The following is a 27693-nucleotide window of genomic DNA, read 5'->3' as shown; positions in this document are numbered from 1 at the left end:
GTTGGCTGAGTAGGTTGAGGAGCCTCTGTATGTGGCGGTTGTGTTGGCTGAGTAGGTTGAGGAGCCTCACTGTGAGGTGCTTGCGGTGGTTGGGTTGGCTGTTGAGGTTCAGTGTGAGGATCTGGGTTTTGTTGCGGAGGCGGTTGAGTTTGTTGTGTCGGAGTGGTCGATGGGGTGACGACGGGTACGGTGACAGGAGTTACTGTCGTCGACGTCTTTGGATCCAGAGCTGGAACGGTAGGTGGTGTCTCGACTACAGGAGGAGGTGTATTGGGAGGGGCAGGGACAGTTACAGGAGCGATTGGCGTAGTTGGCTTGGGTGTAGGCAACGTGGTTGTAGGAGTGTCAACTAAGACTGGAACATTTACAGGTGGGGGCCCGTCTGTAGAATTGGTTCCTCGTAGCTCTATCTTCGCTCTCCCCTCCAGGACCTCCACCACAGTAACAGTCTCATGACATGGGCCATAAGTTGTAGTAAATGGCCGAGCTATAGTTGAAGTGACGGTTGCTGTGCACTGAACCGAGTGTTGCGGCTCTGTCCAAGTAGCCGGTGACTCCCGAAACCATCCTTTTACAATCACTGCAAGATCTAACCCAAAGTGTCAGCGGTCTATGTACACTACATAGCGCAAGCGTGACTTACCTTCGGCTTGTGGTCGCGCTGGAGAAGTGCTATGCGTGAGAGCCACTGCACCAGCTGCTAAACCGAGCAGCAAATACATATTGGGCAAGAAACGACAGTTGCGACACGATTCATCCCTCTTAGCCGTGCGAAATGACAGCTACAGATTGAAGCATATGACAAGAGAGAAGCTCAGAAGAGGGTTGTGGGAGACAGGTGACATTTCTATAATGTCAGGATACTGCGCCATTGCTGTGCCTTAGAGGGAGCGTGGGCCAAGTGTGTTGTGGCAGGCCTGTTCGGTCCACGTTGGGCAGGGTAAAACAACACAAACCGGTGTTGGAATTGCAGTACAATTTGCGTGAGGCCCGGACACGGGTTCTTCGCGGGGCCAAATCACACATCCGCATGTATCTTTCATGTATCAATGATGGGGTTCTGGTTGTTTGGGTGGTGGTACGAGAGGCTGGGAATGGTCAAATTCTCCCGACCCAGGTGTGGAAAACGTGCGAGACGGGGTTGAGCAGGCGGTGCAGAGTCTCGATTGAGCAGACTTTGTGGCCATCGCGAAGCAGAGAAGCAATTGCCCCTCTTTCAAAGTGGACATCTTGTCAGGCACGCACCAAAAATAAATGCAACAGTGGAGTTCCCAAGAGGGGTGCCATCAAAGGATTTTGGCGTTGGTGTTCTGGTGCGAAAGAGGGAAGATCAGACAAGGAAGGATGCACGACTCTCTCAAGGCGCGCTGCATGCTCCGGGGCCATAGGACCGTTGCCGCCAATCAGCAACCACCGCCGGGTAATGTCATGTGGGAAGAGCCAAACGGACAAATCGAAGAACAGACAACAACGGCTGTGGAGAACAATGAAGAAGATCCCAAGGTCACCAACTGGTTGGAGCGTAAGCATCTCGACCGTCAGCAAGAACTTCGTGCAGGGAGCGGAAGATTAGCGAAAGGGGCTTGGCCAGTTCGTGCCCCGGCGGCCACGCTTTTGACTGGAGATGGGAGAAAAAGCAGCATCAAATACAGTAAGAGCGAACGCTCGCGTTTACGAGGGATGAACTCGAATTGACCAAATTTCCACGATATGTTCGTAGATTGAAGCGTTGCGCAGAATGAGGAATGAGAACGAAGGATGAGAACTGTTGCAACAACTGCTATCCGAAAGCAACATGTCTCGCCACTTGGCACACTGTTACTCCGTATATTCTGCCAAATTGCAGTAGGTAAGGCAGATGCAGCTTGGAGGCATAACAAACTGTTGTTGCCGACTCTCGTCATCTCATCTCAAATGACAAGTGCCGCTTTTCGTGAAAAGCAAGAGACTTCTTACTGGCCCGTCGGTGCGAGAGAACCTCTCATCAACCCCAATAATCATGGGGCGGAGCATGAACAAAAGACCATGATGAGCCGCAAATTCCAATACACCACCAGACTAAGATGAGTATTTTTGGTATCATACCTGGTGGAGAACGAAGTGGTATTCAAGATGGTGCTCAAGTAGCAAAGAGTTGTGCAAACAACAAGTAACGGCGAGTGGGTGGCCAGGTGGCAAACAACCACGATAGAGTGTTGGTTGTTCGACGGACCTGCTCAGCTTTATACTCCCATCTGTTCGCTGAAGGATTGCTTACCTACTTGGAAGTATTATTAGGGACAGGATCGGAAAGCAGCTGACCAGAGTCAACCATCATAAGAGATTGAGGACTTACTCCGTACATACTTCAGCGCAGTGCAACTACCTCGTAACTTCCTGACGAGGCTGCTCTGCAGGATGATGATTCCAGAAGCAGTCGTCTTATTCCTCGCCTTGCTCCTCGCATAGATTGACGAGCTGCACCATAGTGATCCCTTGTATGCAGACCCGACTGGTATTCAGATGCTTTCGCGACAGAGCGACAAGAGTATTCGCGGTGGTGTTGAGTCGATGTGATGCTGATTTGCGCCGGCTCTGAGTCCGATCGGGAGGCACGGCGTGTTAATGTCATGACGCGCTGTTCACCTGTAATTCTGTCAGATTAGCCATCTGGAGATACAGACCGACAAAGCTTCATCACAGAATATTCGCGCGACACGAAACCTCAGCTGGTGGTGGAGGTCTCGCGTCTGGAAAATGGCCCCCGGCGCAAGCATCAAGTCCTTGAAGAAACACTCGCAGGCACTGCACGGAATGTAAGGACGAAAGGGACCGGATTTGTAACCACTGGCAATGTTTATAAATGATGATCATACGGAGCGACGAACGTCAAACATCTTCGCTGCGGTCTTGAAGGTCGCGACCATGTTCTTGGTGAGGAGCGTCATACAAATCCTTTTGCGGATTGTGTCACAAGTCGAAAGTCACGGGTCGACCAGCACCATTTCCACGTCCTAGAATACTTTCTACCTTTACCAGCCACACCCGAGCAAAGACTACCAATCTCTGCAAATCATTATTGCGGATATCCAAGTAAGATTAACTCATCTGCATAATTGCACTGATGATTATTCTGGTTATTCTCAACGATACCTCCCATAACTCAGTCATAGTTGACAGAATCGGCATCCTGCAAACATTACCCGACTTTGTAATGCGAAGTGATTTCATTCATGAATATTTCCTGTCCGACCTTACACAGCTGTTCATAAAGGATCACTGTGAATTCTTGGCAGCTCGAATCATTTATGGGAAATCAGCACTATTCATACCAACATTTCGGGTCATTCTCTCATGGCAGCCGGACCATGAATATGACCTCTGACAAAATAAACTCAAGGCTAACGTTCCTTTAGATCGATGAACCACGACGTAACACTCGATGTTTGCACCATGTGCCAGTAATAATCCTAAGAGTCCGGTTTACAGTGCTGACCCCAGATGCGCGGCTGCAAAATCCTTCAAGCCAACACCCGGATCCCAGTAATATGTCTGGGTAAGAAAGCTTCGCGGATGGGTCACCTCGTCATGGCTGAAGCATCCAATTATGGTAAAATCGGCCATGATTCATATTGAGGGGTTCCAGCTTGCCTTTGTCAGATGCTCAGGAATAGAGTATCAGGATCGACTGACGGGCGTTTGATTGTCATTAGGTCATCAGAAGTGGATTATCTTCTTAAGTATGCTTGGTTTCTTTCAAATGTCTTTTTTCTGTGATTGCAAAATGTTGCTCAAGCACGCGTCTCTAACGTTTTTGACAGTATATCTCCTGGGTCTTCCAACTACCACATTAGCAGCCGCCTTGTTCTACCCGCTGGACGCACGAACACCGACACCGATTCCTCTTGTTGTTCCACCGAGTGGAAGATGGTATGTTTAACTCTATCTTGGTCTGGTTCATTGCACTGATTTGAATTTTCTTAGGGATGGAATAGATGGACCTTGGTCCAGTTTTGACCTAAGTATTGGCGGGCCAGCTCAAACTGTAAGAGTTCTCATATCAACATCAAGCAACCAACCATGGGTTGTTCTACCAGAAGGATGTCCCTCAAGCGCGCGGGCGGATTGCGCAAATTCTCGTGGAGATATCTACTCCCCAGGTACTTCGGCGAGTAAACCTACTTGGTAAGTTTGTACAATGGCTTTCACACACTAGACGGTCGCCGGCGATGTCCCTTCATTCTCGGTTCTTCTCAGCTGGACGGGTAGATTAGCGAGGGGAGATTCTGCATAAATAGCGAGAACAGCTGAGAATCCCACCAATTTCAGGAAACAGCCTCACCTATACGAACCATAGTTGGATCAAAGGAACTTCCGGTTTGTGACTATGCTAACGCAATTCAATAGGATTAACAACCAAACTTCTGGTATATACGCCGCGACGATCGGAGCGGGATATGGTTTGAATGTAAATGTTGCCTACGGATATGATACTGTGAGACTAGGTTCCGCAGAAAATGATCTTCCTTCCATTCCCGATCAACTTATTGGAGGTCTCACCACCAATGACTTTTACATGGGCATGTTTGGTCTCAGCTCGTTGTTGACTATGTTGGAGGGCCTTGCAGCCCCTGTGGAAAGTTTTATATCGAGGTTGAAAACTTCTAATTATATTCCTTCACTCTCGTACGGATATACAGCTGGCAGTATGTACGGTCTTCCGGAATCTAAGGGGTATGGAAGTCTCATTCTTGGCGGTCACGACACTTCTCTATATACTCAGAACGATCTCATCTTCAAGTTCAATAATTCAACAATGAGTAATCTAAGGCTTTTCATAGCCTCAATAGTCGTCAACAACGACCCGGCTTCGAAGACACCTACCGTATTGAGTGCGCAAGCCATAGAGGCATCTATCGACTCCAGTGTCCCATATATATATCTACCTGTGGACGTGTGCAAGCAGTTTGAGAGTGCATTCGGACTTGTCTGGGATGAGGCGAGTCAGCTCTACCTCGTTGATGACAACCTACGAAGTAAGCTGTTAGCACAAAATGCAAATGTCACATTTGCTTTAGGAAACTCGACATCTACAACCGTAGCACATATCGTACTTCCCTACAAGGCTTTTGATTTGTACGCAACGTCACCTTTGGTGCAAACGTCGTCGCACTACTTTCCACTCAAACGAGCAGCGAACCCAGGACAGGTCACTCTTGGTAGAGCTTTTCTTCAGGAAGCGTAAGTTTGGCGGGGTTGGTGTTGTAAGAAAACTATGCTGACATGTTATAGTTACCTTATTGTAGATTATGAACGAGCCAGCTTTTCACTTCACCAACGGGTCTGGCCCACAGGAGCTCCTGTACCAGCAAAAGTCGTTGCGATTCCCCCTCTAGCTCCAGGTACCACTGAAAACAAAACCCAAAAAGCTGCTCCACCCAACATCACTGCTATTGTAGGTGGTGTTGGGGGTGGACTCATACTTGTTTTAGTCATCGCTGGAGCAGTAGTGTTTGCCCTCAAGCGACAAAAGCGCATCAATGCAGAGAACGCAGCGAACTCAGAAGCCAGAGGTCCACCCGGAGCGCCTGGAGACATGGAGGAGATCGACATTTCCGGTCCGTCGAACTTTTCGAATCACCCTGATGAAATGATCCAACCATATCATGTGACGCATCGGTCGCTATCACCACACGACGACGGGCTATCACCAAATGACGACGAGTCTATCTATGGTAACGACGAAGTACGTCCGAATTCGATGTGGGATCTTGATCCAGCGCCTTATTCCATGCCATCCCGACCTGTCTCACCAACCTCAATCTACGAACAAGATCTATCGCAAAGACAGACAGTAGTAGCACCCGAGTTACCCAATAATGCGTATGAAGCAACGTCGAGGTTCAGCGTAGCGGAATGGACAAGTCAATATGAACCTACGATTATGGAGAAGCGAAGTTCGGACCTATCGAACCAGAGATATTACCAAGGCGCCGATATGCCTTCACCAATCGAAATAAGGAAGTCAATTGACAACAGAGATCAATGGGGTGATATCCAGCCGAAGAGAAGTACGGAGATATTCCCTAATCAGCCGACACAAGCGAAGAAGAGTTTCCCTTGGATATGAAATGCTTGAGAGCAGCGGTTTATGAATTGCGACAAACCACCAAGGATGGAGAGATCAGGATCTAGCTTAGTTTGTAAAGTCTAGTGGAGTTCTCTGCTAGTCCCGGCATAAGCAAATCTCGCATCTCCACAAACTTGGAGGTTTATAATAAGGGTTATTAGGAAGGATCAAGCGAATGTGTAACCAAACACCACTTCAGAATATACCCTCCTCTCACCACCAAACACAACGCAAACACCACCATAATCTACCGCACAATTTACTCATCATTCAACCCACGAACTCACCAAAATCGAAAAATTCAATTCTCGTCACATGTACTACGTGGTCGTCAAGCCAAAAGCCTTGGCATAAATCGAAGGATGCAATGTGCAGGAGTGGCGAGAATCCTTCGCTTCGGTGCCGTGTCTGTGACGGCTGAGTTCGTGATCAGATGGATTTTGGAGGCTCGGTCGTCATTCTCATCCTTCCGGATTCTTGAGGGTTGATCATGAGTTGGCGTATGTCATGCAACACTTTGCTGTGCGATCGTATGGTGTATTGCCTTGACGATATTGTTGCACTTGCGGATTGTTTTTATTTTACTGTTTGTCGCTGGCGATTTTCTCGAGCTTAAGCCTCATCTAGTATACTTGTTCTGAGGCTTGATAGTCTCGACCGCTCGCTACCACAGACCACGCACACCTTCTGCATCACACAACCACGACCGACTATTTCTTTTGTCATTCGCATTTGCATTTGCATTTTGTTTTTTTGTTTTTTTACTGGAGTTTCAGCATAGTCTCCTGGCATGGAGCGAGGCGTTTAGGTATTACCATGGGTTTTTGAGGCATCGTACATATGCATTTATTAATCGGCGTATGAGAATTTGGGGATATAAAACTGAGAAATGATGAGGAATTGGATATTTGAATTTGGGTTGTAATATAGTTGTTAGATATATTTGGAATATTGTTGTATTATTCTTCAGCTTTTGTGAAATTGTGAGATGTGCTTAAGTGGTGATGTGTTTTAATTATGCGTCACGCGTGCTTTGAGCAGCATGCTATCGAGTCCCGCTCTTATGTGTGACAGTTCCTTGCTTCGTATTTGAGGAAGTCAAGGAAAGCGAAGGACAAAACCAGGTGCGCAGATGGTTCTGGCATCAAAAACAATCACTGTTTTCTCTGCTGCTTGGCTGGAATATTTGTCCACACATAGTTCTTGTACATTACTTGCCGCCCATCTTGCTCACGGACCAATATCAACTGATATATTGAAATCCATCTATCCTTCATTGAGTGACAAACTTTTTGGTTAGAAATATAGTTTCCGAGGTACGCCAACCGTTATCACTTGTCTTGGTTATTTCCGCCATTGTACAAGTCATCTGTAACAAGATCAACGGTTGATTTTCCTAGCGATCCACCTAAACCAAATTTGGGACGTCTTCTGCCAAGGTATAGTTGAAGTATCCTCACTATCTTTCGTAGCTACCGCGATGTAAAGGGACTTTGGGGGATTATGAGTGATGAGCATAACTTTCAAAGAGACCAATATCATCAAGCTTCCACAATCCCCATTTTCCATTGACATCTCTCATACTCCCGATCTGAATCCGGTGTATACAATACCGCATTCTTCTGAGTAGATAGTTAATTAGAGCAAAGGACAGAAAATACCTGAAACATTTGCCTGTGCAGGCAAAGGAGAATATTTGCTGACTGCTCATCTGAAATGGATTTGAACGATTGCTTACTAAGAAATATTGGAAAGATATAGAGGATATAATAGTTTACCTTACATATGGTTCTGTGAGTGAGGAATCGGTGGTGAGTTGAAAATCGGCAGCAAGAAAAGCTTCGATTCGCGTTTCCTGGGATTAAAATCTTATTGGTCTACGGTAAGAAGTGCACCCGTTAAAAGTTGTCGAAATTATCGCTTTAGTGGTACTATATCTTAAAGATATAAAACCAGCAACTCTACCGCAATGTTTTGTCCGCAGTCTCGAGTAGTTACTACCTTACACATAAGAAACTAAAAGAACCCCTGCCTTTTATGGTTGATTGTCAGGACCCAAGGATTTGTATAGCACTTGTCGCACACCTTGTATTGTATTAGAGAACATATAAGATATCCTCCCAGAAACAATTTATACTGCTTTATATTCTAACTGCTTACCTCCATTATTTCAATTTCTACTAATTATTATTAATCCAAGAAATAATGTAATATATTTCGTAAATGTTTTTTTTAGTATACTACTTTGTTAAGACGTAATATCTTACTTAATTACTAGTTAAAGATATAGTTATATAGGTTTCTTAGATAGAACTATAAAGGAAGACCCTTATTTTTCCATTTTTGTGATAAATTCTTTAAGACGCAGGTTTGTAAATAAGAATTTGGCGGCGAGTTATAATACGGCAACAAATCTACACTTGAGATCTATATTCGTGAAACCCAGATATAGCCCTTATGTAGAACTCAGCTATAGCTTAGAAACTCATAAAAACCATGAAGCTTCTGATCATACATGTATATTTGATCAGTCATTCAACAGCATACCAGAGATTCCTAATTCACATTAAGTAACTGACGAATTCTGCATCTTTCAGAACATCCCTTCTCTCTTATAATCAACCCTCTAAACACCACCTCCACCACACTACCTCGGTCAGATACCCCTAAACATCAAATAACCAAAGGTTGGACTTCACTTCTTAGTCCTCAAACAAACTAGCTGGATATATTCGCACATTTATTAGCATGGGTCGCGGGTCACAAGCGCTCATTGAGCAATGTGAGCGATGGCATTGTTGAAATGTCAGGTGTTTAGCTCTCTCAAAATTGCGAGTAGGCGTCGAGAATATACGCTATGATTAGCGTTACAATGACTCGGCTGATTCATTACTTACAACTCTATAGTACTGTTAATATTTGGACGAAAAGCCAGAAATGGAATCGGTGGCAATTCTCTTTTCGACAACAACAGATCCGTATAGATTACATCCCACACCGAAGAGCTTCTGCCCGGTATACGTGTGAATATTGAATATCCTACGTGTCATACATGATTTCGAGTGTTATGTACAAAGGAGGTAGAATGTAGATTTCAGACAGTGTGGCGACTACACGGACATACCCAAGCTAATCTCGATTGCTCATCAATTTGGAAGTTTTAATTGTAGGATTTACCATCTTTCTATAACGCAAGACATCAAAGTCTCGCAGTATCGTATCGCATAGTAAATGATGAAACTTGAGATACATTGGTTTCTTATGGAGAATAATGACAGCGCGTCTCGAAGAAATATTGCTTGAGAATCGAAACATTATGTTAAATTCAAGGTTCAACACATTCTCAGGCACCGAGCTACTGGGGTCAGTATCTTTTCACAGGAAATGACACCTGTTTCACCCTCCATTAAATAACAAGCACGAACATGCATTAGTATGGCGAAGCTTTGGCTTTTCATCCGCCAACGATCTCAGCAGACAAAACTTCCTAAAGATATACCGACGTTGTTTCTAATTCTCCGTATAGACTGCTTGGAAAATACCCTAGTAGTTAGTACACACCCTTTGAAAAAGCATGCTATCGTATTATTAATCTCGTTATCAGAGGCGATGTTGTGTCGAGTGACTCTACTTGTGTCATAGAGCACAACTAACGTAGACATATTGCATTAGGGCAGCCGAATAATAGGTACTACGATCAGTCACGTCGTCACCCCATTTGGTTGGTCGACTTAGGAGTTCTTCCTGTAGGTGGAAAGCCCCAAGACTTTGGCATGTTTTCGTCTGGGTATGAGTCGTCATGTTCAAGCCGTCCCAAGTTTTCTTTGTTTTTGTAGAAGTGGTAGTCGGTTTCAAGTACGTTGTTGGAAAACGCGATGGCGACTTATCAAGATGGCTTTATGGGCAAGGAAGTGTCTGTACTTGAGGAAAGGGAATGTATTCATAATGCTTCGCGGCTGAGTATTGCCGCTATCTATGGCGCGTGGCCTTCTAAGGTATCAATGTGGTAACGAAAATGGTAAGAACAGCATTTTCTTTGCCCTATCTCATACTTGGAGAGAGCCTTTAGAATTTGGTGAATATGAGGTGCAGTTTTTGCTTAACTATGAGCAAAGATAGTAGGCATGTATTCATATGGAAAATTGTTCCAGAAGATCTTTCAATTCCAAGAACCGACACGAAGTCTTAATAACATGTTTCAACTGAGCGTTTTGAAAATGATCTGGCAACAGAGACACTTGGTGTTTTAGAAGACCCGAGTATGATTGGGTGAAACCTGCACTGTACTTTCTGCACCACGAGGAAACATGGACGAATCCGACACGGATTTTGATGTGATCTAAGAAACATTGCGGATTTCGCAATCGGAAAAATTGAGAGGAAGCCTTGCTCGGCTGAAGTTTGAAAAAAGCGCCGGCTAGGATTGCATCGCCATCACCATACTGCCGAGGATTTGACGTCGAAATTCCCAAACCATCATGGGATGTAGCTGGCTCAAGAAACACGAACTTGACTTTTAAATCTCCATGCTCTTAACCGTTTCCCATAATGCTCAGGGTCGGCTAGAGCAATAGATAAGTGAAATAATTGCCTTGAGCCTAAAGTTGAACAGGAAGCAAGTCAAGTGATCGAGGGACGACGGGGTTCTACCTATCATGTCTAAGGAGGTACAATTTCGAGAGCAGCCGTTGAATTAAGGTACCATCTGGGGTGAATAATCGTGTACGATTGTTCATAAAGTGTGTGTTAGGCTGGCTGCATTGATTGATGCAACTCATACATATTTCCGAGATGGCATCGGCAACCACGCTGGTGGAAGTATATTGCCGTGTCTCGACCGTCTAGCGGCTCGATCTCGTTCTCGAGACTGGCATACTAATGACGCATTATGATGCCTCGCAACGCTCAAATGGCTGAAAAGTCTGACCAGTAACAGCTTATGGTAGCTGACTGTAGTAGTCACGACTCGTTGCAGAATGAGTTTTCAGATCCACCACGAAGCAAAACCAGTATGATGTATCGGGCCGATGCAGAGCAAATAAGCATAACAGTAGCCGCGAGAAGGGAAATCAATACCAGGAGATCTGAAGAAAATAAATAGTAGAAATGTACAGCAATCTAGCGACTGCCGCTCCTGCGTGCCATTCAACTCAAGCAGCCATGCGTATGAGAGACCCTGACGAAGATGGACCGCCCGCCAGAGATATGCATTTCGAAGAGCACACCCGTCACTGCAGGTTGCTGAGTTGAGGGTGGGCAGGAAGAAGAAGAAAACTGAGAAGGAACCCGATATCGAAGGACCGTAGAACAAATGCGAATCAAAATACCTGGTAACATGGCCAAACCCATCGCCTGCTTTTACTTTACTGTATCAACGCAGATCGCACGAGATCAAAGCAGCGCGCCGCAACGGCAACTGCACCTAACCTTTTACGAGCCTAGCTGGTACCAAGTCGTTTCAAGTAGCTGCACACACTTCGTAGCAATCGTGCAGTCAGCGACGAGAGTTGAGCGAAGAGTAGAGTTATCGAGCTTTTGATGATGAAATCGAAATCTAGATGTAACCTTATCTGCTGGCTCGATTTCGCGCATCGTTGTAGTAAAGAGTAGAGGTGCTGTTGCCAGATGAAGATCGAAGAGGTAGAGTAATCATCGTGCGTTCCACTTCTCCGCCTCGAATGTAAATGCGCTCTTTGGCCTCCGACATCAGGATCCCAAAGGGCCAAAAGGTCCAAAGGATCGTCTTCCGACCTCTCAGGCCAATTGGAGGGAAATCAAGCCAGGCACGTCCACTCCTGTGGTGCGGCTAATGTCAACGGATGCCAGATGGGGATGGGTCTTTCGAGCTTGAAATCTGCAACGGCGCGGTGTGACTGGAACGAGAAGGCCCCTGGCAAGCAAAGCGTCCAAAATGGTGTGAGCGAGTTTGGGATCTGTGGTTGTGGTTCAACAGTGGTTGGGAGTGCTTGTGGCCACGGCCGTGGTTGAATTCGACCACCTGGGCAGCCCCTGCAGCCGAAGCGAGGTGTCGCAGATTCGAACCGCCAAGAGCCTGCCTCTTCCCATTGCTCGAATCATGCCGGACCTCCACTGACGGCCAAACAATCATCGATCATCAACCTTGAACCACTCATTCATCACTCAATTCTTCGCGACCACACCCCACGACCTTCGTTGAAAGATTCTTGCGCCTGCTATCGCTACTGTCGACACAATTGGGCCGTAGTTGATGAAATTTGCGTGTCGCTGGTGACGATCCAAGGGCGGACCGATCGTGTTTACGAGCGTTGCGGACGGTAGAGAAAGCCGGAGAGAAAGAGAGGATATCGAACATGGCCGGCCCTGATCGTCGTTCGTCTTCAGGAATTGACAGGAGGGCATCGGCACGAATATCAATCAACGACCAACTCGACGATGACTATGATTTGGAGGCAATGGGAATATCGGATGGCTTCAGGCCGTCCAACCCTGGAGGATATAACGGCATGATGAGCCAGCAAAGAACGATGGCTCCAGAATCCAATGACACGTTATTACGACCACGGCCTTCAAGTATCTCCAAACCGAGTGCGAGCGACAATTTCGCCTTACGACATGACGGTGGGATGGGAGCGGATTCGACGAGCGATTCACACAGTGCATCTGGATCAAGTTCGATGCCGACGAGAGCCTCAAGTGTGTCGACCGACATGGCCTACGTGCGACCCGAAAGTCCATATCGAGGACCGACGGGCCCTTCACACCCTTATCAGATGTATCCCCAAGAATCACGACTTGCCAGAACAGCAAGCATGGCAACTACTTCAACCGCCCCTATCACCGAGAGATCCTATGCAGGCCCGAGCGGCCCAACACATCCATATGGTATGTACCCTCAGAATATTGTTGCAGAATCGGAAGCTGGAGATCCGCCGCCACCACCTCCACTTCCCGTTGGATTTCCTGGACTCAATAACAATTATCAACGTCGCCTGGGCCCTGATGGAGAGGAAGCTGCGGGCATCATTGGACCAGACGGCCACACAGAGGAGCTGCCACCATATACACAGTATCCTGACGAAGCGTTTGCTAGAAAGACGAGACCAACTGTAACTCTTGCGGTACCTAATGGATCATCTTCTGGCCCAGCTATGGCCATGGCTCCTGGTGCTGGAGGAATAGGACTGGCCACCCGAAACCCTGAATTCGCTTCACAAGAAGACTTGAATTCTCCCCAGTCTAGAGGGAGCATAATGTCTGATCTAAGTGGACACAATGTCAACACCGCAGCCGCGAATGCAGCGATTGGAAATGAAAAGCCGCAATTGAAGAGCTGGCAAAAGGCGGCACGAAGAAAAGTTTGCGGCATCATTCCTGTCTGGGTCTTTGGTATTATCGCCATATCCTTTATCTTCTTTGGAATCATCCTCGGCACGGTTTTATCAATTCTGAAGCCGAAACACTCCAAGAACTTTGGTGGCGATTTAGATGGAGATGCACCGTAGGTCTTTAAAATCCCTTTCGGCGTAGTGTACTAACAATTCAACAGTGCTGAAATTCAAAACCCTTCATCTTCGGTATCAATCACCACAATGACTACTACTTATGATGCTACTCCACTTACCAGCATACCGACGGGAACACCTGATTTACCAACAGGCGAGTTTATAATTCCAATCACAGCTCCCCAATTGAGTCAAAATACCTGCCTCGAGAACACCGCACAAAGCAATGCGTGGAGTTGCACTGTACCTGCAGCATCTGGTCCACTACATATGACGCTCACCCAACTCGCCGGTAGTCCTGATCCTCTAAGCAATATCGAAATGATCCTAGAGTATGGTAACGATTCTGATACTTCCTTTTCATATGGCGCTCAAGCCCCGCAATTTCAAGAGCAACAAGTCCTAAGGCTAGTCAATGATGTTGATGAGACGAGTCGAGGCCCAGCTTGGTGGTTCCAAATGTCATACAACAAACTTGTTATTCTGAAAAATACCGATCTCGCCATTCCATTAGGTAGACGCGAGATTCCACATGGCGTTGGCGACTTTAGTGGCCGCAAAGGTACACTTCAAGTAGATGAGGTGGCGTGGTTCTGTTATTGGAATGGAACCGTTCTCGAGGCTTTCATATATCCTAACCAAACTACCGCATACGGCAGTAAAGTATCCGCGATGGCCACGGCTACATCATCTTCGCCATGGACATCATCTGGGTACGGGGGAGCGATGCAAACAGCGGCCAGTTCTGGTAATTCTTACCAAGGATATGGGTCGCCATACACTCCACCGTATTCAAGGGTTGTCAAAATCGAGGAGCATCGCATGTCTCAAGGGCCACAAGTCATCTCACCCTATTGCATGTTGACGCAAATCACACCTGGAGGATCTAAGCCTGTGATGAACAGTACCGGTCAGCCAACCATGGTATATCTGAATGAGACCGCCTCGACAACCTTTTCCAAACGATCTGTCAATCTAAACAAAGCGGAAGATGAAATCGCACAACGAGATATTTCACTACAAAGACGCGAGCCTGGCTCCGAAAAACAGTGCGGCTGCGTGTGGTTATACCAGTAGAGAACTAATCTGGAAGAATCCATGGGAATTGGCCAGAGACGACGGAGAAAACGACTTGTATCTACACTTACACTGCTTACATATTTTTTGATTTTTTTGAGGCGCCCGCGACTATACTGGGCCATGCGCAGGAGTTTGGGACATCTACACCGACCGTTTATCTTCACATTATTTTTTCCGTGTATATTTTGACAAGAGAAGCATCGGTTAATCGGCGTTCATTTTTGGAGGTTTTGGGGAATAGTATTGCAATCCTTGCTAGAATGCAATGGGGGTGCGGGGTTTGAAAATTTTATTATTTTGGGTTTTTTGGGTTGGATGGTTGAGGGGTCCTGTCTTATTGACTGGATATTAGTATGGAGGAGAAATGATGATCGATATAAAAGGAGATTTAGGAGCAGGAGAATCTGTCGGGAATAGGAAGTCTTTGGATTTTCCAGTGACTGTTGGTTTATGTAGAGAAGCAAATGCTGCACAATGTTATAAAGAAATGAATAATCAATCACAACTGCATCTTCGTTTTCTGGGCTATCCTGATATTCAAGTCTTGCTTATTCTACCATGTCCTTGAACTGCCGATTCTACTCTATAGTGGTTGGGAGATGGAAGTTCCCGTTACCGAGGCGTCCTTTGGATCTAGAAGATGGTACTATCACTTAGTTTCCAGCGCGAGAGATTAGGACCGAGGTTTGGAAATCTCCTAAAATCCATCTTCACCCAAAGATCGACAGCCTCAAGGCTTTTTCCTAAAGATAATTCAAGTGTTCAGTGTCTTGGCCGGTACTCAAAGGAGTGTGGGGTACACAAGTGCCATATCTAGGGTGTGGGGTAACTTTCTTGGAATTATAGTCGTGAGCGACTTGTGGACTATTGATTGAAGGTGGTTTTAAGGTGAGGTGAGGGGAGGAGGAGAGATAAATAGGCTGTAATTTATCCTTTGTGTTGAGGAGACAGGATTTTTAATCAGGCTTTCATCACCACAATATATCTCAAGCAAGTCAGTCACACAAGGCCCCCCAGACACTTCAAGTATATTGATTGACACCAATCAGAGACTCATCGACCCTTCCAACATCCAAAATGCAGTCCCAACTCCCTCTCGCACTCCTCACCCTCGTCACCTTGATCACCGCCGCGCCAGTCGCGCCAATCGAGCGCTGTACCGCTGCTGATACAGGGAAATTGTGTAAAGCCGGTATGTTCTCGTTCGCATTTCATCCCGACTCCATCCAGTTTCAATTTTATCCCAGATACTTTCTGCTGTTCTAGTGTTGTAATCATGGGGTTCAGTGTACTGACTTGCTCATAGGAGCAATCAATGGGTTCTTTGTGAATGGCTTTTGTACGGATCTGCCGATCAGACAGGACGCATCGCAATTTGCTTGTATTCCCGGAGGGACTTTGTCTGGTACTGAGGCGTCTTGAGGGTTGTTTGGATTGAGTGTGAGGGGCTTCGGATGAATCTTGGTGGTCACATTCGGTGTGAATCGTCGGAAGCCAGATAAATTCAGACTTTTCATGCAAAACCATCGTCCCTTTTCCTCATATCCGAAAGTAGCGTGTGAAGTAAAATTGGGTATCATTGTAATAAATCGGTGGTTCAAAAACGCCCTCATCCCAGGTCAGCACCCAAATTATCCAGGAAACTCTCAGCCTGCTTCTTTGCTCTCTTCTCCGAGATAGCTTTTCTCCTCTCCTCAAGCTCCTTCTTGCGCTTGTCTTTCTTCTCGTCTCTTTCTTTCCTCAGTCTCTCAGTCTCCTTCCTCTCCGCCTCAAGCGCCTCCATCTCCCTCTTCCTACCCTCTTCATCCTTACTAAAATTATAGAACCCAACACCTCTGATCCTAAACTCCTTATCCGCCTCATAGTGTCTCTGTTCTGGAGGAGTCATACTCCTATCTCTCTTCCCAGCCAGCGCCTCCATTTTCTCATGAATCTCCTCATCCGGGTTAAAAGCAAGCGTTTGGACCGTATCTCCGTAGATGACCTTTTCGGGTTGCGCTGGTCTTGCTGAAATTCTGTCAAGCTCTTCTTGTCCCAGAACTTTGTTTAATTTTCGACGTTCCATACGTTCGGCATCAGCTTTAGTACCCCGTCTCAAACGTCCATATTCATCTTCATAATCCACCATTTCCCCACCATCATCAACCTCGGAATCAGAAGACGACACTTCCCCTTTGGCGTCTCGATCCACCCATTTTCGATCGAAATCTACTAATTCTTCTTCTCCTTCCTTGGGTATGTAATCTCGCCGTTTCATCTCCTTGTATAATTTCGCTTTCTTCTCCAATTTCCTCCTACTTCTATCTAATATCGCATCGTCTACACTTCCGAGATCTTTTTTTGGCCCACCTCGCGCCCGACGACCTTCCGAATCGGAATCATGTTCCAGATCCTTGGCGGCTCGTTTTTTGGTATTGCGATTGTGTGAGGAGAAGATGTCGTCTTTGGGGGCTTTGGAGGGGCGTGGCCGTCCGCGGGTTGCTGGGGTTGAGGATGTGAGTAGAGACGAGATCGTTGAAGAAAAGGCGAGTGAGTTGGAGGATGTAGTATCGTTCGCTGAATGGATTTTGGCTTTACGCTGGTTGTAAAGTGATGTCGGGGATGGTGGTGCCATTTTGGGTATTGCATTGAAATGTGGACAAGGCTGGAATATGAATCGAGGTTGAGCGAGGCTCGGGAGTCGAATAAAAGCGGCGCTGTCTTCAAGCATTAGTTGGTGTTGACGACTCGAAGATTCGAACAATGCATTGTATTTTTTATACATATTTTTACAAAGTATTCTACATAACCTATCCTACCTAAGTTCACTTAGAATTCGAGTCAAAACCTAATTTTTCTATGTTTACCATACGAACATATTCTGATCTTTGCTAAATACCCAGGTAGACACTTAGTCGAGTCCACACATAGTTACTACGCCGCTTTACGATGTTGCAAAGCCAGGGTTCACCATATATCCAAACCTAGCGAGGCTGGAACTACTCTTATATTTGTTCACGAGATACGAAATCATGTTGTTGCACATGGCCAATTCGTGGAATCAATGAGATCTAATCGCTAGACACAGATTCGGACCCTGACCTACAATTCTCACCTTGCACGCCCTTCGCGCCGCATATGGATCTTTTAAGACAGTACCACCATGGACGGGTATGCGCCTGCCTTCGTGGCTCATAACCTGCCGTTCATAATAATCTCGGGGTTGGGTTCCCCGGATGAGGAAGAGAGTGTGAATACTGGGACACCAATAATCTCGGAAATACCCCCTGTGGACTCGGAAGATGGTCGAGTCCTACTTCGTCATTTCAAAGAGGGGGATGCCAGCGATCTAGCTTGGAATGGACGAGAGCATGTTGGGAGGAACAAGTTTAAGATCAGGACAATTGGGAGGGTAGGGATGAATGAATGAATGCTTTGGTGAAAGCCGCTAATGCTGCTCAAAGGAATATATCCTACCTGTTCGCGATGCGCAGCCTCCTTCGACAGCGCCTACGAGTCCAACATCGAAGCCGGTTATACATTCTACCCTTTCACCACTGAGTCCAAGTTCGAATCTGTATCCAGACGGTCTCATTAGTCCGGAATGGATAGAGAAGCATCAAGATCATATACCAAGCGCATTTGTCGTCTTCTATTCATTTACCTCGGACCCGAATCTATCATCAAAACTAGACAACCAATTGAAGTCGGATATCAACACAATTAAGGATACATGGACGAAATCTGGTTATAAAACTCGTCTTGTGGTTGCATTATTGTGCGAAAGATCTGTTGGTCCATCTCCAGATATCGAGGACCGACTAGCCAACATTCGTAAAAGTACTGGTCTTGACTCAAAGACATCTTTATTCTTCTTACCTCAACAATCCTCTGCCGTTGAGCTGAAAGCTTTTGCAGAGACTGTTATATCCACACTATACCCCTTGTGCATAGAATATTACCGAGATTTAAGCAAACACTCAAGAAGGAAGCGGAATAGAGGCATCGTCCCACTACCCACAGTTCCACCAACATCAGGTACATCGCAAACATTGTCCCTTCAAGGGTGGAACGTTCGTTATGATTTCAAGCTTGGTGTTTTTGCCGAGTTTCGTCAGGAAATGGATGCCGCTGTGCGGTCCTATGAAAGTGGTTATGAGGGTTTGCTGGGCCCAGATGTTCTTGAAGCAATTGCCAGCTGGAGTCCTCGATGGAATGAATACCGAATGCTGTCTGATATTTTTGCTATTCGAATCGTACGGTGCTTACTGTGGAATGGGAACTCGACCGCAGCTGTCCGAAGGTGGCAGTCACATCGAGAAAGGATCCGAGACTTCATAGACCGTAGGGGAAGAGGGTCTTCAAATTATGGCTGGGAAGCATGGGAAGCTCGTTGGGCCACGGTCATGGCACAACTGATCAAAAAAGTTGCAATGATTGGTTTGATGAATGATAGTGGTAATATATATCTATCACCTGAAAAATCCATTGCAATTGGCGAACGAACGCAGCCCTGGGAGCTTCTTCATCATCCTGGTTACTGGTATTACGCTGCTTGTAGGCATTCCATAACTCGCCGCAGTCTTGCGCAAGCGATTCCTGAGGAAGATCGAGCGCCTCCTGGTTCAGCTTCGGGTGCTCACTCACCGAATAAACCAAGTACCTATGACAGCTATTTGTGCCCCGAACCATACGAAGAGTTCGCAGTTTTTGACCATTCCAACAATATCTTGGGCTCGCTAGCAATGGCATCCAAGGAATACGAAATAAGAGGTCAGTCTAGAATCGTGCAGGAAATACAACTACTTTCAGCCAAGGAACTTATGAGGAAAAAGGCTTGGGAGGATGCTTTGCGAATACTTCGTCCTCTTTGGCAAAAGATGACATATCGGAATGAAGGATGGTGGAATGTTGTTGAGGAGATTGGGTGGGCTTTACGAACTGCTGCTGTGTATTTGGGCGACGGAGTGTCCATATTATCCGTGGATTGGGAGTTAATGAACAAATGTAAGGAAACAATATCATTGCGCCCTTGGCTGTATTTTAACATCCCCCAGGCTTTACTCACCATCCCAATTGGCATTACAACTTGACAAGATCACTCGAAGACGTGAAAGAACTGAGAGCTAAGCCTATGGTGGTCCTACACGAAAGCGAAGTACACTCTTTCTTGTCTGCTACATTTCTCTTTGAGCGCCTTGAGGGAAAGGTTGGTGAGGCTAGTCGTTCTCAATGCGTCGTTACCTCGTCCGCTTTGCCAACCTCGACTCCAGTGACAATGACCTCATTGCAGATCGATTTCGAAGGTAGCATGAAGCCAATCATAATTCGACACAAAGCAATGGAAGAGACAAGAAGCGCACCTGGAAACCCAAGGGTATTCAGCGAAATTAGTCTGGCTGAGACGGTAGAAAATACTCGTTCTAACCAGTCTGGCGAAGCAGACTTATGTTTTGCTCCAGGCCAGTCGAAAGTTTATGAGTTTCAAACTCCCTTAAGGGACGACGGGGAGGTCAAAGCAACCTCGGTGACATTCTCTATGAATACAGAAAATTTCGACCTGGAGTATGTTCATGCCTTTGAACAAACAACGTTAGCCGATATATGGTGGGGGGAGAAAGGTATGCAAAAGAAAATTGCACGACCTGATACATCGACTTTGAGGGTCTTGCCCAAGCCACCAAAGATGGAATTGCGATTTAGAGGACTTCAGGGCCAATATTACACTAGCGAAGGCATTAGCTTAGAGCTCGAGGTTCTGAACGCAGAAGACGTTGACGCCATTACCAACCTTGAGGTCTATCTTAGGGGAGAAGATGCACCGCCAATTGAGATCAGAGCTTCCGAGGCCCTATCAGCTCCCGAAGAACAAGATGAAGTTGAAAAGTCACTGGAGGGGACGCCGCTTGGCAGAATAGCTAGCTCTGCCTCGAGTGTCGTACATATTATTATTCCCCCTATTGACTTGCCATACGTATATGAGCTGGCCGTCAAAGCGTCCTACAACTTGGTATCGGATCTAGAAACGCCAGTTTCTCGTTCCATCACTATGCAACTGGAAGTCATCAATCCTTTTGAGGCAAACTACGACTTTTCTCCTCGAATACATCCAGATTCATGGCCTAGCTTCTTCACTCATGAAGATTCCACCGACGCCGATGGCAGCGAAGTTGCTCGTGGATTGGCGCAAAAATGGTGCCTGACTGCAAGATACGCATCTTTCGCGACGGAAGACTTGCTGGTGGAAGATATCGATGTGGAAGTTATTGGAATGAATGGTGGCATCCAAAGCTCTACCAAACGTATTAGTCCCCTGTCAGAAGGTGGGATAAAGGTAACCCCTAGAACGCTCGAAGAGGCCCAATTCGACGCCTTCACACAAAAGCTATCCTTGGACGATCGCGGGACAGCCACACTGGATGTCACTTTGCTCATCAAATGGCGACGAGATGTTAAAGATTCACCCCTCAACATATCTAAACTTGCCGTACCGCGCCTTCTTGTCTCCAGCAGCGAGCCACGAGTTCTCGCAGCAGTCTCGTACTCGGCAACTATTTCATCAATGATACACTTTGATGTCACCATTGAGAATCCCTCCAACCACTTTTTGACATTCGGTTTAACGATGGAACCGAACGAGAAATTCGCCTTTTCGGGTATGAAGCAGTCGACGTTACAGCTCGTTCCTTTGTCAAGGAGGACGGTGAGATTCAGGTTACTACCGGCTATTAGAGGCGACTGGATTGGACCGATCAATTGTGTTATTAAGGATAGATATTTCCAGAAGACGTTGAAGATAGCGCCTACGGAAGGTATGAAGATGGATAAAGAGGGGATATTGATTTGGGTTCCTCCTGATGAGGACTAAATTATTTGGCATGAAACGGGGCGCGAGTTTTGGAACCGCTGAGACTTTAGTGTTGCACATGGTGCCACTTAGATGTTTGGATGAGATGTATATTTAGGAATAGGATATTGGATTAACATTCGACGGTACTGCTACCTCTATATTTTACTCTTAGGCTTTCTCACCGGTGGTCCTCCTATCATCTTCTTCCATTGCTCAGATAATGTCTGTTTTTCCGCCAAGCTCTTTTTCGTCCATTCCAAATATGCTTCCTGCTCCTTCTTCCAATCCTTGAGCTCTTGGCCAAGCCATCCCGCAGCCGCATCTGCACACTGATCGGCAGCTTCCATAGCTACCAAATGCCCAATGCCTTTTAAAACAACCTCCTTGACCTTCCCTTCTTTAGTACCACCGCTACCCCCAGGCGCGGTGCCGGTGTTATCCATTTTGTACTTTCGAGCATCAGGTAGAGACATCGGACTCGTCTCTCCAAAAATGAAGAGGGCGCTCGGTCTCAATTGTCCGATTCTCGCCAAGGTCAGAGGAGGCTCTGGGCGATATAATGGGTACGTAACTGGATTCCCAACGTCCATATCCGGTACCAATTGTCTGTTTAAAATTGTATTGCCATCAGGAGTGACGGCATCCCAACTAGGTCTCATGAAAGTAAAGCACTCCTGATGTTTTGTCGTCGTTAAACTTACGCTACCCTTTTCATCTGGATACACCGAACTTGGATTCTCCCGAATCCCAAATGCGCACCACCGGTCGAAGACCCGTGGGTCCCAGGATTGGAAGTATTTCTGCTTCTTGAATGCTGCGATGGCTTCTTCCCGTGATGGCCATAGGTCCCGACGAAACGTGGAGGCTTGAGCGGGATTTGGTCCAACGGGTTGAGATGCGTGCGATTGAATTACGGGATCAAGAAAGACGATCGTGGTGAGGAGACGTGGGTGCATATAAGCTAGATTGCACAGGATGTTACCTCCTAATGAGTGGCCTATACCGACTATGGGGAGGGGCATCTCTGAGCGGAAGCTATTGATCATGTGTAATAAGTCACGGGCACCGTCGAACCAGCAAGCTAATCTGATTGTTAGAAGCAAGATATGGTGGCAAAAGGAGCACTTACGATCATTCCCCAAAAGCTGTTCATTAAGCACCCCGCTTGCGCCTTGTTGGGCTACATCTGTCATCCAAATACTTCTAATTCGAAAGCCACTGGTCTTTGAGCGGGCAAGTAAATCATCCCATAAAGGCTCGTAGAGTTCCTAGACAATTAGAAACTTGGGAGATTTTATTTCATTGATTGGATCTACCTTCGGAAAGCCATTAGCATGAGCTCCAATGATAGTGACGTCTCCGTCCTGGGGTTTTAGGTTGTCTAAAGGCGTGTATTGTTTGATCGCCATATGTAATACATCGTTTTGCGAATGAGCAAGTGCTCTTGGATATTCCCGTATATGCTGACATTCTAAGATGTGTTCTTTGATCTCAAAATTGGACGAAGACATGGCTAATATGGATAGTACAATGGATGGATGGAAGTGAAAGAAAAGAGTATGAAATTGATTGACCGGGTAAATGAATAATGCCCGACTAGAAGTTATCCAAACTCTTCAGCATCAGGAGCAAGTTCACAAGTGTAAGTGACCTTCAAGCTGTCGATGTTGGTCAACTTTGGTTGATGTCGCGGTTGGAGAAGTTTACGAGATGTTGAGACTATCGGCAGTTGACGATTCAGACCGAGGCTCAAAGTACGTACCTATTTGCCGGTGTGGAAAAAGAGATAAGCGCATCGAGAAGTTTACCTTTTGTAGCAATCGAGACGACGGCTGACCGTGACCTGGACACGAGAAGATGACAAAAACATTTCATTTATACCAACGTCTCGACTCCATTCCCCCAAGTTCGCGGATTCCGCTTTTCCTTCTTGGGAATAGGTGGATGCTATTATTGACGAGGCAGAACAAGCGCAGAGAAGAGGTCTCATGTAACCGTCGCAGCCCAGCCGCGGATTTACCATTCCCTAATAGAGTAGAAATCATGAATGAAATAACTTTGGCAGATACATAGGAACTCAAGTAAGAATTGTTGGAATAAAATGTAACGAGTAAGCCTGGCCTGGATGGGTCGCTAAACAACGTGAGACTGAGGTCACGTGTAGATTGCCTTCGACGCGTCTCTGTTTGCCAATCTACGCGCTAGAATCCTGGTCCCGCGTCGCGAAGCCTTTCGTTATACTCGAGTGCTCGCCCTCGACCGAATCCAGAGTCTCGCTGCATCGTCCATACATGTCATTTAGCAACATTTTATAACACTCACGATGGCAGAACAAGGGACGATGTTCGAACATTGCGTTTTCTCTTTTGTTCAAAGTCGAGATCTTCAACAGTCGCAGATTGTCCAAGTAGGCATCCACTTCCCAAGACCGTGACCGTAATACTAATACGTGTGTCAGCTGCAAGAAACCGTAGAGGACCACGGTGGAAAGGTTTTAGAGTTGAAAAGGGATGGGAAAATCAGGATCGACGATGTCACTCACATCTTATCGACGACTAGCGACTTTCCCCAGTACCCCGAGGCGCGAAATGGCATGATCAATGTGGTAAAGCCATCATGGATCACAGAATCGCTTTTGAAAAATAAAGCTGCTCCTACAAGACCGCATACGCCAGACCCAAACCTCATATTTTCAAACACTACCATCTCGTGCGCCGATATACCGTCGGGTGATAGAGATGCAATCGTAGGCGCAGTTCTGGCGATGGGAGGATCGGAATCAAGTTCTCTTACGAAGCTATGCACACATCTTTGTGCTTTGACGATGGACAATCCCAAATGTATTCTTGTCAAAGAGAGAAACCTGAAGTGTAAGATCGTTCTGCCTCATTGGTAAGTGCAGCGGTAGCAATATTCTTGACAATGCTAAGATGGCCAGGTTTGATGATTGCTTGAGACTTGGGAAGCGCATAAGCGAAGAGCCCTATCTTCTCCCGGATCCAGAAATACTGCGAGCGACTAAAGACGACGTACTACAAATACCAGCATCTGAGTACATCCAAGGAGCTTCATCTACAAGACCCGAGTCATTACCGTTAACCACCGATTCCCCACGTCGATTAGATGTCTTTCAGGGTAAGACACTCATGATATCTGAAGATCTTGAAATGGGTAGCCGGACACGAAAAGTGATAGAAGATCTCATCAGAGGCGGTGGTGGATCTATAACAAGCTCAGTTCATAACGCAGATATGTTTGTGTGCCACTGGCGCGATGGACGAGATTATATCACAGCTGCATGCGCTGGTATTGACGTAGGAAATCTTTCCTGGCTTTACCATTTGATTACCCACAACGAGTGGACATCGCCCATGAAACGCCTACTTCATTATCCTTTACCAAAAGGCGGATTGCCTGGCTTTCAAGGGCTTTGCATTACATTATCCAATTATGGTGGGGATGCGCGCACGTATCTCGAAAACCTCATCACCGCAACCGGTGCGACATTTACGAAAAGCATGAAGGAGAATAATACACATGTGGTAACGGCGCGCGATTCTGGAGAGAAATGTAATGCTGCGAAGGAATGGGGTATTGAGATAATCAACCATCTTTGGATCGAGGAAAGTTATGCGAGATGCGAAATCCAACGACTTACCGAGCCTCGATATACTCACTTTCCACCACGCACGAATTTGGGGGAGGTCATTGGCCAGACGCCATTCGATCTGAAAGCATTGAAGAAGGCATATTTCCCCAGAGCGCCCACGCCCAGCCCAAGCTCCCTTAGACGACCAGTAATGCATGAGAAAGACCGGAACCTCTCCAGCTCAAAGCTCTCTGATGACGAGAGTGCAATGAGCCAGGACGAGGCAAATGAAGCAGTTAAACGAACGATTGTGAAGCAAGTGAAGCAGATAGTTAAGGGTCGTGCAAAGTCTACTACGAATCCGAAATTGAGTACCCCGTTGGCCAATCGTCGGATAAGCGCAGGGAAGGAAAACGATACCCCTTCATCAACGGGAAGTAGAAGCGCAAAAGCGCGTGCTCTGTCAAATCTTCATGGAATGGCACCTGATATTGCACTTTATGAGAAGGAGAAGAAGAGAAAAGGTCCAATTTGGGGCGGAGAGCGTGCTGCCAATGAAGTCGAAAAACAGAGAGCCCTTGATCGTAGTTCTAGTCCCGCAACCAAGCAGGAGGAGGAAGAATTCTCTGCGGAAGACACCCCGAACGCAAAAAGGCAACGATTGAGTTTGGACAAGAAGAAACCGAAGACAGTCCCGATCGAGGTCCAACTGGTCGTTACCGGTTATTCAGGATGGGTCAATAACGTAGCAAAGGAAGATTCAGACAAGGTAAGTCCGATGAGTCTAACATAAAGTTAATTGCTAACAATATTGCAGAAAAAGTTACGTGAACTCGGAATTCATGTCATTCAGGATGCGAGAAAATGCTCTCATCTAGCTGCTCCCAACTTGGTACGAACCAAGAAGTTCCTATGTGCCCTCGCTATGGGCCCCACAATCATTTCAACGGACTTCATCGAGGCGTGTTCGAGTGTGAAAAAAGGTGGCCCACCAGATATCGAGGACTATGTTTTGAAAGATACTGCAAACGAGAAGAAGTTCGGGTTGAAACTGAAGGACGTTGTGCAACGAGCGAAGGCTAACAAGCGATCACTTCTGCGACCTGTGCCGATATATTGCACCAAAGATATTCCCAACGGCCCAGAGACCTACAAGGAGATCGTGGAGGCGAACGGCGGCCATTTTGCCCTTTACACGGGCAAGCCTGTTATTAGGAAAATAAATCCAGAAGAGGACGACGCAGGGGGGGAGCCCGTGTACTTGGTTTCCGGTGACAAGCCAAGTGAAAGAAGACTTTGGACCAGCTTCATTGAGATGGCTGAAGCTGGCAATATGGAGCCTAGGATTGTGACGACTGATTGGTTATTGGATGTTGCTATGAGCCAGCAATTGAAATGGGATGAAAAGTATATGGTTGGATTGACTTGACCAAACAAATGGAGAATCGCTTCTTTATTTGAAAGTGTATGAGTCGGGACGAAGATGGAATGTAATGGCGTATACCCTGCGAAGGAGTTTCGGTCCGTATATGGTGTGGAATTCGTCGATTGACGAAATGATAGTGTATATTGCAGATTAAAAATCCGATGATGACCCTGTAACTCCCGTGCAATGCAGACCCAATGATCCCAAATAAAATAACTCCTTTCGAACACCCTTCTACTCAAAAGAACTTCACACCCTGTTGATCCTCCTGCCCAAATATCTGCGCCTTCCCCCTCTTAACCAGAATCGCAAGCGCTCTCTGCAATAAATCCGGATCCATGCCATGAAATTCTATCCCCAGTCAGCGATTTGTACCCCACCACAACGATCAATCATACCTTGCGACAACGTAGCCTCACTCTCCGTCAACTCATACAGCGTCAACACCGTATTCTTCTGCGCCGTTTCATCAACCTATCTCCATCAGTCACATCCCTTCCAAAGTCCCCCCATGAAGTAACTCACCCACTCATAAACAGCCGTCGCCCACTCCTCCGGATTCCTCCACCAAACCCAAACCTCATTCCCCTCCGTCCCTTTCCCAACCCACTCCACCCGTCCTTCCTTCCGCATATACTCGAGCACCTCCCGCACATTCACCTCTCTCAGTCTCCTCCCAAGTGTCTTATTATTAAATAAGTTACTATCAAGCGCGTCGATGATGGAGAGCTTGAAGAGCCGGTGATGGCGGCAGTAGGACAGGATGAGGGAGGACCATTTTTGGAGCTGTGCGTGGTAGGATGTTAAGGTTGGTTGGCGGGTGAAGAAGGGCGGGTAGCTGTAGTATTTTGGGAATGTGAAGGGTTGTGTGGTTGACATTTTAAGAAAGTTGGTTGAGGAAGGTTAGAGGGCGTGGAGGGGATGTTGGTGGGGTTCAGCCTTGTGACGAGGCTAGGCGTGTGTATTAGCTGGATTGGACGAAGTGGGGGTTTAGAATTAGTCTTATTAGTATAGACTAGCGGGATATGTGGTTCTTTTTAACATTGAACTATGATTTTTGGGCATGGTGTACGAAAAGATATATGTTTCTCGAAACTAACATTCAATCCATTATTCCCTTGCCAAATTCAGCTGATATTCACGAGAACGGTTTTATATACATAGCCTAGCTATGAG

General features: G+C 46.5%; 9 protein-coding genes across 9 annotated transcripts; 6 read left to right on the top strand and 3 right to left on the bottom strand.

Moving 5' to 3' along the window:
- Positions 1-1254: 1254 nt before the first annotated feature.
- On the top strand, positions 1255-1695 carry GLAREA_07520 (uncharacterized protein; the record flags this gene model as incomplete). The annotated part of the gene is made up of 1 exon (XM_008082208.1): positions 1255-1695. One exon carries the CDS (start codon positions 1255-1257, stop codon positions 1693-1695), a length of 441 nt encoding a protein of 146 aa, XP_008080399.1.
- A 1872-nt stretch (positions 1696-3567) lies between these two features.
- On the top strand, positions 3568-6109 carry GLAREA_07519 (Acid protease; the record flags this gene model as incomplete). Its single annotated transcript, XM_008082207.1, has 5 exons — positions 3568-3589; positions 3801-3909; positions 3964-4164; positions 4387-5220; positions 5272-6109. 5 exons carry the CDS (start codon positions 3568-3570, stop codon positions 6107-6109), a joined length of 2004 nt encoding a protein of 667 aa, XP_008080398.1.
- Positions 6110-12441: 6332 nt separating this feature from the next.
- Positions 12442-14670, top strand: GLAREA_07518 (uncharacterized protein; the record flags this gene model as incomplete). Its single annotated transcript, XM_008082206.1, has 2 exons — positions 12442-13589; positions 13638-14670. The coding sequence occupies 2 exons, from the start codon at positions 12442-12444 to the stop codon at positions 14668-14670; spliced, it is 2181 nt and encodes a 726-aa protein (XP_008080397.1).
- A 1080-nt stretch (positions 14671-15750) lies between these two features.
- GLAREA_07517 (uncharacterized protein) lies at positions 15751-16095 on the top strand (the record flags this gene model as incomplete). Its single annotated transcript, XM_008082205.1, has 2 exons — positions 15751-15865; positions 15980-16095. The coding sequence occupies 2 exons, from the start codon at positions 15751-15753 to the stop codon at positions 16093-16095; spliced, it is 231 nt and encodes a 76-aa protein (XP_008080396.1).
- A 187-nt stretch (positions 16096-16282) lies between these two features.
- GLAREA_07516 (uncharacterized protein) lies at positions 16283-17287 on the bottom strand (the record flags this gene model as incomplete). Its single annotated transcript, XM_008082204.1, has 1 exon — positions 16283-17287. One exon carries the CDS (start codon positions 17285-17287, stop codon positions 16283-16285), a length of 1005 nt encoding a protein of 334 aa, XP_008080395.1.
- Positions 17288-17815: 528 nt separating this feature from the next.
- Positions 17816-21520, top strand: GLAREA_07515 (uncharacterized protein; the record flags this gene model as incomplete). Its single annotated transcript, XM_008082203.1, has 3 exons — positions 17816-18064; positions 18117-19659; positions 19710-21520. The coding sequence occupies 3 exons, from the start codon at positions 17816-17818 to the stop codon at positions 21518-21520; spliced, it is 3603 nt and encodes a 1200-aa protein (XP_008080394.1).
- A 137-nt stretch (positions 21521-21657) lies between these two features.
- GLAREA_07514 (alpha/beta-Hydrolase) lies at positions 21658-23013 on the bottom strand (the record flags this gene model as incomplete). The annotated part of the gene is made up of 3 exons (XM_008082202.1): positions 21658-22583; positions 22632-22770; positions 22819-23013. The coding sequence occupies 3 exons, from the start codon at positions 23011-23013 to the stop codon at positions 21658-21660; spliced, it is 1260 nt and encodes a 419-aa protein (XP_008080393.1).
- An 812-nt stretch (positions 23014-23825) lies between these two features.
- On the top strand, positions 23826-26520 carry GLAREA_07513 (BRCT; the record flags this gene model as incomplete). Its single annotated transcript, XM_008082201.1, has 4 exons — positions 23826-23909; positions 23961-24394; positions 24441-25860; positions 25909-26520. The coding sequence occupies 4 exons, from the start codon at positions 23826-23828 to the stop codon at positions 26518-26520; spliced, it is 2550 nt and encodes an 849-aa protein (XP_008080392.1).
- A 348-nt stretch (positions 26521-26868) lies between these two features.
- Positions 26869-27396, bottom strand: GLAREA_07512 (Winged helix DNA-binding protein; the record flags this gene model as incomplete). The annotated part of the gene is made up of 2 exons (XM_008082200.1): positions 26869-26991; positions 27043-27396. The coding sequence occupies 2 exons, from the start codon at positions 27394-27396 to the stop codon at positions 26869-26871; spliced, it is 477 nt and encodes a 158-aa protein (XP_008080391.1).
- Between the last annotated feature and the right edge of the window lie 297 nt (positions 27397-27693).

This window comes from Glarea lozoyensis, assembly GCF_000409485.1.
Source record: "Glarea lozoyensis ATCC 20868 chromosome Unknown GLAREA16, whole genome shotgun sequence".
NCBI lineage: Eukaryota > Fungi > Ascomycota > Leotiomycetes > Helotiales > Helotiaceae > Glarea > Glarea lozoyensis.
This window is presented reverse-complemented; position numbering and strand designations above follow the sequence as displayed.